The following is a 13561-nucleotide window of genomic DNA, read 5'->3' as shown; positions in this document are numbered from 1 at the left end:
AATAGAGAAGTCACCACAACATACTTCTAGCTAATTGCCTCGGTAATGACATTACACATGATCTCCAGGTGAACATGTCCACAGCTCTTCAGAGGACCTAGGCGAGGAGCTGCCAACCTGCTCAGTACGAAGAAGAAAGGGGCTTCTCTTCCCTTTCTCAGTTTAAATTTGGTTAAAGTAGTCTGCAGATGATTAAAGCAAAAAGGTAAGACTGGGAAGGTTAGCCAAGGTGGGAAAGATTTAATAAAGCCCACAGACGATTACTGACGCGTGTTTTCTATTTAAGAACAAAAACGAAACAAAACATTCCCTACCACGATAGCACTGGCATCAGTGGATTGTGAGCAGAACCTCGTCACTGGCCTACAGAAGCACGTCAGACTGAAGAGCTGAGCTAACAAACAATCAGCTGATTCAATCAACGTCGTTGTAAAATAAAAAGGACGAGAAATATAAAATGACTGTTGACCCCACAAGGCTTCAAAATCCACACCTGGCTGCTCTCTCCGCACACAAAAATACAGCAAGTGACAATCTCGACATGTGCTTGGTGTGTGTGCATATGTCTGTGTGTACATTATTTTCTGTGGGCAACTTGGATAACCTGTCGTTAGAGTGTGTGTGTGTGTGTGTGTGTGTGTGTGTGTGTGTGTGTGTGTGTGTGTGTGTGTGTGTGTGTGTGTGTGTGTGTGTGTGTGTACGGGCGTGTGTGTGTGTGTGATGAAGACAGCGTAGACCAGAGGATTTAAGGCGTCTCTGCAGTAGCTGTAGGTTTCTTTTTTGTCTGTTTCTTCACCGTCTTGGTTTGAGTCTGCAGGAGGAGAGAGGAAGAACAGAGGGATAGAGAGAGACAGAGAGAGAGAGAGAGAGAAATAAGAAATAATGAATCAGGATGCAGCATATCATTCTCTTTCAACAACTATATTTTCACTTTTTTTGAATTACACTCTTGTACAACGCAGCAAGGCACACTTTTTCTTCTCAACATTAAAGGTTTAAATATGGGGATACCAAGGTTTCTGCCCAACGGTGACGACATGCATTATGTTGCCGTTTTATGTCCCTGAACAAGACTCCTCAAACCTCTAACTGTGCCTTGCGCCGTCAGTGCATTAATGATGTGAATGCACATCGCAAAGCGCACTATAGAAATGCACCATTTACCATTTTACAAGCCACAGTTCAACAAAGGTTGAGCAATGTGTAGAGAATACACGCGCAGAGCCCTGACACACAGCTGCTACTGATGTTCTTAGCTATGGTGTGATGAACAGTACACAACTCTGTGTTACATAACGCTTTCATCATCTCCCACAGGAGCATCCCTGATGGATATCGTAGTAGTCAGGCACACTGCACGTGTGTGTGGTTTGTGTGTATGTGTTTACCTCTGTCTTAGCAGCTGCAGGTTTCTTGGTGGCCTTGACGCTGGCAGTGCGCTTAATGGGCACCTTCTCCACGACGTCCTCGTCTGAGTGCTCAGTCCTGGCGTCTGATTGGTCGGAGCTGTGCTGGGATGAAGCGTCATCGGCAGGGAGTGTGGAGGCGGACGAGAAAGAGCGCGCTGTGGATTTTAGACCAAAATATTACTGGGCAGTCGCCAAGAGTTCTGTCAGAGAAACTGGAACATTATGCCAACAGTGCGCTCAGCCTCAGGAGGTAATCTGAAGGGTCCTGGTTCTATCCCTGGCTCCCCCTGGGTCACTGTCTCGCAGTGTCCTTGAGCAAGACACTGAACCCGTAACTGCTCACGATGAGCAGGTTGGTGCCTTGAATGGGTTCCTCCGCTGTCAGTGTGTGTGTGAATGAATGAATGAATATAATGCACATTGTATAGGCGCCATATAAATGCACAATTAACCATTTTGTTAACCTGATTTCTGGGGGTAGTGTCAGTGTGTACACTCTCTGTCTCATTTCCTTCTGAATTCAGTTCAGAGTTCACGTCGGCCCACACAGTCAGACAGAAGCTGCGTGTCAAGAGACAAAGAATCCTCCTCCTCCACTGGGATCACATGCCATGCCCCACAGCCCTCCCCTCCCTGCCTCCCTCTCCACTTCTTCCTGGCATCCTGCAGAGCTGTAAATCACATGACCCCACCCAGCGCTAGCCGCTGTCTGATAAGACCCGGCCAGACAATAGACAGGCCGCTGACTAGGGATGGGACGAAATGAAAATGTCACATCACGATTATTGGGACCAAAGCAATCGCGATTTACGATATTATCGCGATAATCAAACATCCATTACCCTGGGCCGGAACATTTGCCAAAAAATAGCAGATCTACAAGCTCGGAGATCGGAGATTTGGTAGAAAAGTGAAAAAAGACTATCAAGTACGTATACTGTATTGTAAGTACGTTTTACCAATAGAGGGTTTAAATGGTACTGGATAATGCAGCTCGGCAAATAAAAGGTGAATTGATCCCAGTGCATGACGATACGATACGATACGATTATCATAAGTGTTTTTTTTTATCACGATAAACAATAATATCGCTTATCGTCCCATCCCTAGTGCCGACTGACACTCCTCTCTGGTTGGAAGAACACACCTAGGCCTGTCACAATTATTACATAATCGTCTAATCGCAACTATTTGACATAAATCGCAATTATTGTTATAATCGTCAATCGTTTTCACATTGAAAAATATTCATATATCTTCAAACAAATAAAAAAAAATTGTGGAAATAGCAGATCTACAAACTTACAACGCGACATGTTGTGAGCTTGTAGATCGGCAATTTACACAATAAATGTAATATGTCAGTAATTTCTTTGTATATTTAGGTTATGCGTCATATCTGCCATGTGCAACTTCAAAGCGACAAAAACAGAATTAAATTGTTAACAATTATTTGAGTGACAATTAATCATCACGTAAAATGGCATAATTGTGACAGCCCTAAACATACCTTCGACCTGGTTGGACATACCATTATAGGCAACATTTGTCAAAACATTCGGAAATCTTTGAATGTACACATCTTTTAAAGCAACATTTGTGACTCAAATCGTTGCTTCTGGGCGTCCCTGGAACAAAATATTTTAAGATGGGGGCCAAACACAGTACATCATTTAGAATTCTGGGGGGTTCTTGAAAAGGTTTGAGAACTACTAATATAGCAACATAGGTTTTTCAGAAAAAACGTTTAGATTTAGAAGACATTTATAGAATCGGGTCCTCAGGTCTTAATGGGTTAAACTAAGGAAGGGGTCATGAAGTTCAGGATGTTGAATTACAAGCAAGTTTCAAGTGATGTTCATATTGTGCCGGAATGAACGTAATCCAACGAAGCATAATCCTTGGAAAATCACACAAACGGCATTCTTTGGAAAATGGTTGTCAGTAAATGTGACATTAAACATGTCAGCCAGACCACTAGTCTGATGGTTTAATTCACTTTTAATGAGGTGTAATATATGCAGTGAGGAGTGTGGTCTGTGCAGAGTTGTAAAGTAAATAGTGTCCCATTTTGTGGAATGCATTCCTTCGCTCTTCTGTGTGTAAGACATGCATGCGTGTGTTAGGGGTGGGCGATATGGTGAGAAATATCGTTGAGACGATACAATGTCTCCACGATATGCCTTTTCAGAGATATCGTAGATATCGTGATACAATGAGGGAGAGCTTTATAAAAAATCATTGCAGAATTCATTTAAACCTGCATTTTTGTCTAAATCAGTAGTTCTCAAACTTTAAAATGTCAAGGTCTCCCCTTAACTCTGAAAAATGAAACCAAATGGACCCGTCATTTATATACTGTCAGAGTTACATACTTGTAAGGATCAATTTAGACCTCCCAAAAGGAGTCCCTGGACCCCACTTTGAGGACCACTGGTCTAAATGGTCTGTTACTCCTTTTCTTTTAGTTTGTGATAACTTGTACTGTAGGTGGTTGTACTGTTAACGTGAAAAAATAACCATAAAAACCAACATGATAAAGAATCGTGATAAGATAGTATATCGTGATACAGCTTGTACTCTTCCATATCGCCCACCCCTAGCGTGTGTGTAGTCTTACTTTGCCGCGTGGTGGTCTTGGCACGGGGCAGGGTGCTGGACCCCGAGCCCATGTCGTCCAGGGTGTCCCGCCTCATGCGAGGGTCCGAGGAGCGATGGAGCAGCTCATCCTCAGCATTGATCAGAGTCAGGTCCTGCATGCTGAAGCTACGCAGCTTGTCCGACAGAACGCCTTGCCCCTGGACATCACAGAAAACACATTCAACTCAACTCACTCAGGGACTTACAATACAAACGGAGAGCCATCTATTCCCTCTCTCTGGAGCAATTCACTCCTGTAGCCGTAATTATGGATGTCAACCTGAAATTATCAGGACCAGCGGACAGACCACCATGGCACTCTGTCTGCAACAGCTGTCATACGGGCCACTTTCAACCAGCCGTCCCCATTGTTCTGTTCATGTCATTTGACAACACGGTGATGAGCACAGATTTTCACTGAGGGGCCACGGAGAGTGAAAACTCATGTTCATGTCATAATATTTTGATTAGAGTGCACTTACGACAGGCTAACCAAGGTGAATCTTACATCCTTGTGGTGCAACCAAACAAAGGTGCAGCACTGGTATCAAATGAACTAGTATCAAGGTATTGTTTAATATACGTATACTTTGAGTTTGCGCCCTAACTTAAGAGAACTTCACAGTACAGTACAGTCTCTAGTTATTAGTCTCGGTCCATAGACTCTGGTGGGTTTTATTTTTGGTCCTGGTCTAATTTGGGGGTTGTCTGCATTTGTTGTTGTCCTAACCTCCATTCTGACAATACTGTAATGCAGGGGTCTTCTACGTTTTCAGGCCAAGGACCCCTTAGTTGAGAGAGAGATGAAGCAGGGACCCCCACAACCTTTTCATAGATTCCATATAGTTTCATCGTTTGACAGCACAATCAGTGTATTTTGGATTTGTAAATTTTTGTTTTCACAGATATTTATCCACTTGAGCCGTCATTACCTAATAAACTTGACCTTTGACTCTGTACTATTTTTGGCTACAGTTCTCAGAATATGGACACTAGGGTACAAGTTCTTAATATAAAGGATTGGAAGATTTGGAGGATCCCCTGTAGTAACTCTGAGGACCCCCTAGGAGTCCCAGACCCCTGCTGTAATGATACTGTATTGATACCGTTTTTGCTCTTGGTCTTTGGGGGTTGTCTGCATTCATTGCTGTCCTAACATCCATTTACATGGCAATAATGGAAATAATAACCAATATTGTATTTTACACCACTGTATGTTGTTGATACTTTATTGATTCGATACTGCATCTTTGTGCATCTTTTACCATAGCATATCTTATTGCTACCCATAACTGTATCTCCTCGTCTCTTCTGCATCTGCCCTGTGTAACTGAATCTTCCCTGCGGGATCATTAAAGGTCCATCTATCTGTCTACAGCAGGGGTCCTTAACGTTTTCAGGCCAAGGACCCCTTAGTTGAGAGAGAGATGAAGCAGGGACTCCCACAACCTTATCATAGATTCCATATAGTTTCATCGTTTGACAGCACGATCATCAGTGTATTTTGGGATTCATGTCAATTTGTGTTTTCAGATATTTAACCACTTGAACCGTCTTGACCTTTCACTCTGTACTTAGTCTGCTCTTTTTCCACTCTACACCAAATAGCCGATCTACAAGGTCACAACGCCTTGCGCTGCGAGGCGTTGTGAGCTTTTAGATCTACTATGTTACAGGAAGAAAACTGATTGATATACTGCAAAATGATTTTTATATATAATAGGTGAAAAGTAAAAAATAAAACGGTTAAAAAGGCTTTTTTTTTGTTCTCGATCTTGAGAAACTTTACATTTACAACCCTACCCAACAAACGATCAGTAACAATCACAAAGTCTGCCATGTATTTTAATACATTTATAATCATGTTAAAACGTTATTAACCATGGTCTTCTATACCTTGGAGGCTGCAGTGACGGCAGCGGTGGCAGCCAGGTTGAGACCTCGCTTCCCAAATGTCATCATGGTCTCATAACTCCTGTCTTTGGCCTGCGTTATGTACTCATCGATCTCCTGCAGGCCGGAAGAACGCAACAAAATGAAGTAAACAAAACCAAGAAGTAGAAAACAGTACTGTGACAAATGGTGGTAATTGTTTAATGATTGTCATGGAATTTCTGTTTATTCAGACAGACAGACAGACAGACAGACAGACAGACAGACAGACAGACAGACAGACAGACAGACAGACAGACAGACAGACAGAGCGAGGACATGGAGACATGGAGGAAAGTGTGACATGCACTACACAGGTCCCTGAACAAGATTAAAAACTGGTTGTGGCCGGGAGGAGGAATGGTTAGATGGTAAAATTTGTTTCCAAAGAATAAAGGCCTATATAGCCGCACACTCGTAGCTGCCACTGCCAATAGTTGACACAGACTGGAAATTCACCATGTTTCGGACAGGCTATGCTGCCTTCACACACACACTGCAACTTTGAAATAACCTAGATATTAACCAATGGGTCTGTATGAGAGACTCAGTAGGACCCAACAACATGTAACAGACCTGACGATGCCAGCTCCCTAGTACTAGTCTGTAATGTCCGATTCAGCCTCATCAGCTCAATATGTGAATTATGGGTCATTGTGCAGGGAATTCAAAGCGAGAACATGGGCATGTTATTATTGGCGATATTATGGTATTGAAGAGCCGGGTGGAGCATGTAACTTTGTTACCAATATCATTCAGTATAAACACATAAATTACAGTGCAGTTTTTGTTACGTTTAGAGACATACAGTATATTTGCCTACTTTTCAGAGTATCTACAACTTCCCATCCCATAGATGTCAATTGATCTCAGCTAAGCTCAATGTTCAACAAAGCTTCAAGCTGCACAGAGCATCCATGAATTTGAGTCGTCAGGTAAAAATAAAAAATAAACTAAACAGAAATGAAGGAACAGCGTTAGTTTATGCAGGACATGGGAGTCAAGTCGCCGCCCAGCTGTAGTCAAATGTCAGTCAGCTTTGTTTTCATTCCTCTCTCTCATATCTGCTGTTCATTATGTCACACTGTCCAGGGGTTGACACTAAGGTCTCAGAGGCACTTGCCCATCGTGCAAGTACAGGTCATGTTCTACTTGCCCGAAGGTAATGCCTACTTGCCCGAAAAGTAAATCGTCCATTATAAAATGATAGGTACGATTTTAATTACCTCTCAATTTCACACTTATTTCTTTACATTCTGGGGCTGTGCGATAAAATGTCATACCTCAATACCTCCAAATCCAAATGCCAAATACTTTAGCTATGATTGAATATGTCTATGGGTTCACACTTGTTATTTTTTATTTTTAAATGTAGCAACAGTAAAAACAGTACATTATAGGTAAATAGTGCTCTTATTTTACATTCCACAGACCAGAAGACACAGCGCACTGGCCACGTTCAGTTGTTTAGACAGATATCTCGTGTTGTGTTTATATAGACATTTGTGTCCCCTCTCAAATGAGCACTTGCCCTGTCGGGCAACCTTAAAGCCAACTTCACCTGCCCTGACGTTTTATTTACCTGCCGGGGGCAGGTGGGCAAGCCTTAGTGTCAATGCCTGCTGTCATACTCCATTCAAAGCGCTCACTCAGTAAGAAGGCTCCTTTAAATACGTCTCGCTTTCTCTACCTATGCTTGGTTCTGAAGCTTTAGAACCATTCGCTGCTAGCTGCAATACTGTGGGGATGTACCGACCAGTTCAGAGGTTTGTAACGCGGGTGAAGGGAGAATATGGTTGGATGCAGGACGTTTACCTTCTCCTTGTTGGACAGGGTGGGGTGGACAAACTTGCGGTAAAGGACACTGGAGCCTTTAGTGTACGGAGACAGCAGCCAGATGACAAAGGCGATCTTCAGCTCAAAGTAAAAAGGAAACCTGGCATAAATGAGAAAAGGACACGAGTAAAAAAGAAGAAGCCATGCAGGTACAATCATAATGGACTTTATTATGCTGCAATGATGAAGACTCACCATGAGAGGACCATGTCTGTTACCGTCTCAGCTGTGGTGAACAAAGCAAACACTATCCAGTACATCATCCACTTCACCTGAAAACACACACATACATACAGTACAGTACACACACACGTGACAAAACACAGGGGAGAGAGAGAATCATCACATTTATAGCAAAACCACAGCTTACAGTGTACACACGTGCTTAGGAACATGTAGCCCAGAGGCCAGTAGCATGCATGTATGCACACACACGCACACACACGCACACGCACACACACACACACACACACACACACACAGTTCCAGCCTTTTTAATCATCAAGCTCCCTGAAACAAAGGAAACAATTTATGACATCTGAAACCTAATATATACACACACATTATTGTTTAGTATCAGAACCGTCACATCTTGACCGTATCTGTCTGGGTAACGCTTGTCTTTATTTGTCATGTATTTTATTTTTTATTTTAAATCCCTTCTTTTACGTAAGGACAGCAGTGCACATCGTATGACAGGGGGTGAATCATGCTGTGGCATTAACATACTGTTACATAAATATTCACTGTTGAATAACTTGACTCATTTCAAACGAGGAGGAAACAGAGGCTCAAGAGGCATGAAAACAACACTTCTAAAAATGGCGTCCACCATGCTGCCTCCCCATCTCTCTCTCCTCCCCTCGGTCTGGAGTTAGTAGGTATTGAGAAGGGGTTGCCATGGTGACCCACTGGGAGGAGACTGTTAGCTAGGCAGAGGGCCAGAAATGCTGACTCTCACTCCTCCTGTGGCCCTTTCTCCCCCTCGTTCCTTCCCTTTCTCCCCAGCAGTGAGGTAAGCAGGGACTCCATTTAATATTCTGTGGGGAACATTAGCCGAAAATAGACGATCTCCAAGTTCACAACGTGTAACGCAACGCGTTGTGAACATGTAGATTGGCTATTTTTTGGCAAAGAGATGGGACGGGGAAAAAGCAAACTCAGGTCCAGTTTACCAAGTCTAGAGTAAGGGTCTTCAACAGGGAGTCCGGGACCCCTAGGGGGTCTTCAGAGCTACAATAGGGGGTCTTCCAAATCTTTGTGTGACAGAAACTTTTCTCTTCTTTTTTTATATTAACCACTTGAACCCTATAGTGTCCTTATTCTGGGAACTTTAGCCAAAAATAGCAGATCTACAACCTCACAACCGCCCGCACTGCGAGGCGTTGTGAGCTTGTAGATCGACTATTTTTGGCAAAGAGGTTTGGTGTAGAGGGGGAAAAGAGCAGACCAAGTACAAAGTGAAAGGTCAGCTTAAATATTGACGGTTCAAGTGGTTAAATATTTGAAAATACAAACTGACATGAATCCAAAATACACTGATGATCGTGCTGTCAAACAATTAAACTAAAGGAATCTCTGAAAAGGTTGTGGGGGTCCCTGCTTCATCTCTCTCTCTCTCTCTCTCTCTCTCTCTCTCTCTCTCTCTCTCTCTCTCTCTCTCTCTCTCTCTCTCTCTCTCTCTCTCTCTCTCTCTCTCTCTCTCTCTCTCTCTCTCTCTCTCTCTCTCTCTCTCTCTCTCTCTCTCAAATAAGGGGTCCTTGGCCTGAAAACATTGAAGACCCCTGGTCTAGAGGGTATAAGTGGTTAAACAGACATGTTAAACAAATCTGAGTTGTATCCTGGTTTCCACAGGAAAAAGTGCATGTCCTATCCGGGAAACAATTTAGCGATGCTTTTTCCACTGACGCTGGCATCACACTGGGATCCAGGGTACTGCTAGAGTTCATGGGTGTTCATCTAAAGTTACGTCTGTAGACGAAATAATTTACAGGCCTTTATTTCCCCTACTAGAACAAATAAGGTAGTGGCTCCTGAGCCGTCAGAACACTGGTTCTACAACATCGGGTCTGGAGACCACTACAGTAGGTCCAATTGGACCATCACAGGTCTGTAAAGGGCCATTCACATCATAAAAACTATTAACGTATAGTTTTAAAAGTGGATGGCAGTGTTCACACAGACTATAAAAAATAAAACAAAACAATGGTGAATAAATAGTTAGTGCCCACAATGCATTGCGTGAACAGCCAGAGCCCAGATGAAAAAGTGCAGTTTTAAGTTTAAATGTTTTGTTTGGCCAATGACAATGATTTAAGGATTCAAGTAGATAGAAGAGCGTGACAAAGGCGGTGCAATATGGAAATGAATATGTACTCACATATTCCTTCACGTTCTTCGTTTTCACAGCCTTGTAGGATGAGTAGGCCGGGTAGAGAGTCCCGAAGGCGAGGCTGGAAAGACGAGAAGGGCTGGGTCAGAGGTGGAGGCTCTGAGATAGACCTCAGGGCTGAAACACTTCAAACTCGTTCCTGTATCAATACATTTCTACTATGCATGTGGATTTAGACAATTTAACTTAAAAATTAAAAAATTAAAATCCTATATAACTACAAAGAACTTGACTGTGTGTTTGGATATGAGAGAAAAATAATTACACTGGGATCTTTTCAATTTAGCAATCAATCACGATATTTGATCAGGAAAAGCAAAAAAAAGTAAATTGTACACAATACTTTTTTTGTAATTTTTGTTTTGTTTTCTGATACACATTGGAATGCCTAGCATGGTGCGTCATCATTCACTGAAACACAAAACCTTGCGTTTTGGTACCCTGGTTTTCCAATTAGCCTGGACTGATGTGATAACTCCGCCAGGAAAGAGAAAAATAATGGAAACAGGACACAGTTTGACTGCAGTCACTCAGATAAACTGGAAAAACACAACAGACCGACAGAGAGGTCACCATGTGCTGGTGCATGTGGCTCATGGAGACACCACCACACACACACCAACAGGCGCACACAGACTCTCACACAGCTTTGTTGTGTGTATTTGGTCTTGTCCGCAGTCACTGTACGGTGATTTGTGCTGATGTGACAGGAAGCTGAATGCTGAGCGGGGGGAGCTCTGCCACGATCACAGCGAGTTACCAGTGTCTTTCTCACTGATCCTGCACCCGTCCTAAAATGTATCAGGCCTACACACAGGGGTGTCGCACCAAATTCTGGGCACTTTAACTATTGAAAAATATCAAATACACAAGCTCACAGCGCGGCACCGAGCCGTGCTGTGAGCTTGGAGATCTGCTATTTTTTTAAATCGTGAAAATGTGTGCAAGTCTTTGAATATTTCAAATCCTTCTAAGGTTTTTTAGAAAAACCTGTTTCTATGTCAGTGGTGCTCAAACTTTTTCTCGTGAAGGACCCCATTTCAAAATATTTAGTTCCAGGGACCACCAGAAGCAAAATTTGAGTTACAAATGTTTGCTTGAAAAATAGATATATTCAAAGATTCACAACTTTTCAAAAATAGCAGATCTACAACTACAAGTACTTGTATATCTGCTATTTTTCAATAGCTAAAGTATAAAATCCACCTTGGACCCTAGTAACTCGCTCCCATTTTTCCCCCCCTTGTGTTTGTTTATTCCCTCCATTTTTCTGGGCATTTAGCTCCTCTGTCCTACTATGCGTGTGAGCTGCCAAGTCAAGTGTGCAGAGCAGAGCCCCTCAGCCCTGCACTGTAAAGCGGAAGCTGGCGGAGGCCGCGTGGCAGTGCCAGCCAGGCCTCTGGGTAAGTGTAGCAGACGCCCTGTGTCCCTTTGTGTTCCAATCTCAGGTTCACTCACCACCACAGCGCGCCCTACGCTCCCGCTGCGACATTAAGCACCATGATGATGCCGAGGACTGGGCAGGTTCAAGTTACACACTGCTCAGTCACAGCTAGTCACTGAGAACTGCGATGAGAAAACAAGCTTTATACCCTTGCGTTTGAGAGTTTCTTGCCTATAATGAAAAGCCCAAATTCGGGACACCAGATTGTAAGTGGCTATATGAGCATCACAAGCATCACTTATAAGCAATCATGGTGTAATACAAACCTAGCAATGTTAGGCCAGGTACTACATGCCGAGTGGATTGGTGTGTACTGTACATGTCTGCTGTGCAGCTGCATAAGGGATTTGCCTGTGTTGCATATTGTAGTACATAATTAATTAGCTGGTAGGCTACAACATTTACAGCATCACGTTGTGCATGTCGAGACTCACTGGGGTTCAGCGAAGAGCCACCTGAACATAGTGCTAAACAAATGTTACTCTCCGCTTATATAATCATGCACATTGTGTTGAGAGGAATGGCACAAACACACAATTCTGCACCTGTGTATTAAAGGGCCCCTTCTTTAACATTTCAGGCACCACCAAGGTCTAACTCCCATTTAACCAATGCCAAGTTCACAGCATCATTAGAAATGTAAATCTAGTGGTGGTGAGGAACAGATCCAGACCAGACAACATAACCCAGTGAAGTGGTGCTAACGTGAAAACCACATCGATCCACAACACAAGACAACTGCACAAGCCAGGAGAACACAGGATGATAGCATCTGGGAGCTGGCTTTAGTTGAGTCATCCATAGATGCATGTCTATGTACAGGTGGACTCGCTCACTCAGGCCTAGATACTGTATATCGTAAATGAATGATCACAGCAAACATATTTTTCTATGGGAATAACGTAGTGAGTCCAACAACAAAAATGTAGTTATTTCTAAAGGCTAGAACGATTAAAAGAACAGTGATGGTGATGGAGGTTTGATGGTGAGTGGATGGGAGGACTTGCATCAGCCATCATTACTCCCCTGTCTCCCCTGTAACATATGGTACTGATCAAGCTACATTTTGTCAGCCAGCAACTATATCATTAACATATTAAAGGTCTTTCAGCTAACAGACATTTCGTTTGTTAAAGTGTATGATCATATTTCCCTGCCATATGATCTCATCATCATCATCATGTCAGGTGGCTAGTGAGAGGAGGCTAACATGGGCTAGCAAGTGCTTGCTACAAAATGTAAATTATTATATTATATAATATATACGGCTGTACAAATAGGAAATGTGTCCAAATAGTTATATCAAATAAATTACTTTGCCACAGACCGGTTTCGATATCACACATGCTGCTTACTGACTGTCATTTGTTGATGCATGGTTTCTGGATAAAGCCTTATTTATATTCAGCGGTACAACGGTGTCGCTTGCCGAAACGAGATGCTCTGCAAGCTAACGTTTTTTAGCTTTATAGTCTTGTAGATCGGCTCTTTTCGGCAAGCAACAGCGGCATAAATCAATCCATACATTACTCACACAACCATCCTCGAAATCATCCAGGACACCATCTTGACTGTTCCGTTTGCCTGCTTCTTCTTCTTTGGGGATCTAGTGGGTTGAGGTGGCCGTTAGGTCCCCCCCATTCCTCCGTGACAGTTACTTTGTTGTGATGTGGATGATGTTGTCACAGGTACTGTGGTGTGGTGTGGTGTGGCGGCCGCGGTTGCCGTCTGTCTGCGCGGGTTGTGATTCTGCTGCAGTGGACTCTGGACCGGCTGCAAACTGCTACACTGACTCCTCCCATTAAAGACACAGTGCAGCTTCTCTGGTCAGTGGTTTTCAAAGTGGAATTCAGGGACTGTCTGGGTTCTGGGGGTCTAAATTGACCCTTACAAGTCTGTACTGTCAAA

General features: G+C 43.1%; 1 protein-coding gene across 1 annotated transcript; it reads right to left on the bottom strand.

The window, feature by feature from the left end:
* Positions 1-225: 225 nt before the first annotated feature.
* On the bottom strand, positions 226-13336 carry reep2 (receptor accessory protein 2). The gene is made up of 8 exons (XM_080745693.1): positions 13188-13336; positions 10198-10270; positions 8013-8089; positions 7797-7917; positions 5946-6059; positions 4030-4207; positions 1389-1564; positions 226-811 (listed from the first exon to the last, which is right to left on the bottom strand). Exons 1-8 carry the CDS (start codon positions 13217-13219, stop codon positions 746-748), a joined length of 837 nt encoding a protein of 278 aa, XP_080601819.1. The 5' UTR covers positions 13220-13336; the 3' UTR covers positions 226-745.
* Positions 13337-13561: the final 225 nt, after the last annotated feature.

Source organism: Nannobrachium achirus, assembly GCF_963921795.1.
Source record: "Nannobrachium achirus genome assembly, chromosome: 17".
Lineage (NCBI taxonomy): Eukaryota > Metazoa > Chordata > Actinopteri > Myctophiformes > Myctophidae > Nannobrachium > Nannobrachium achirus.
The sequence above is the reverse complement of the archived record's forward strand: the minus strand, read 5'-3'. Positions and strand labels throughout refer to the sequence as shown.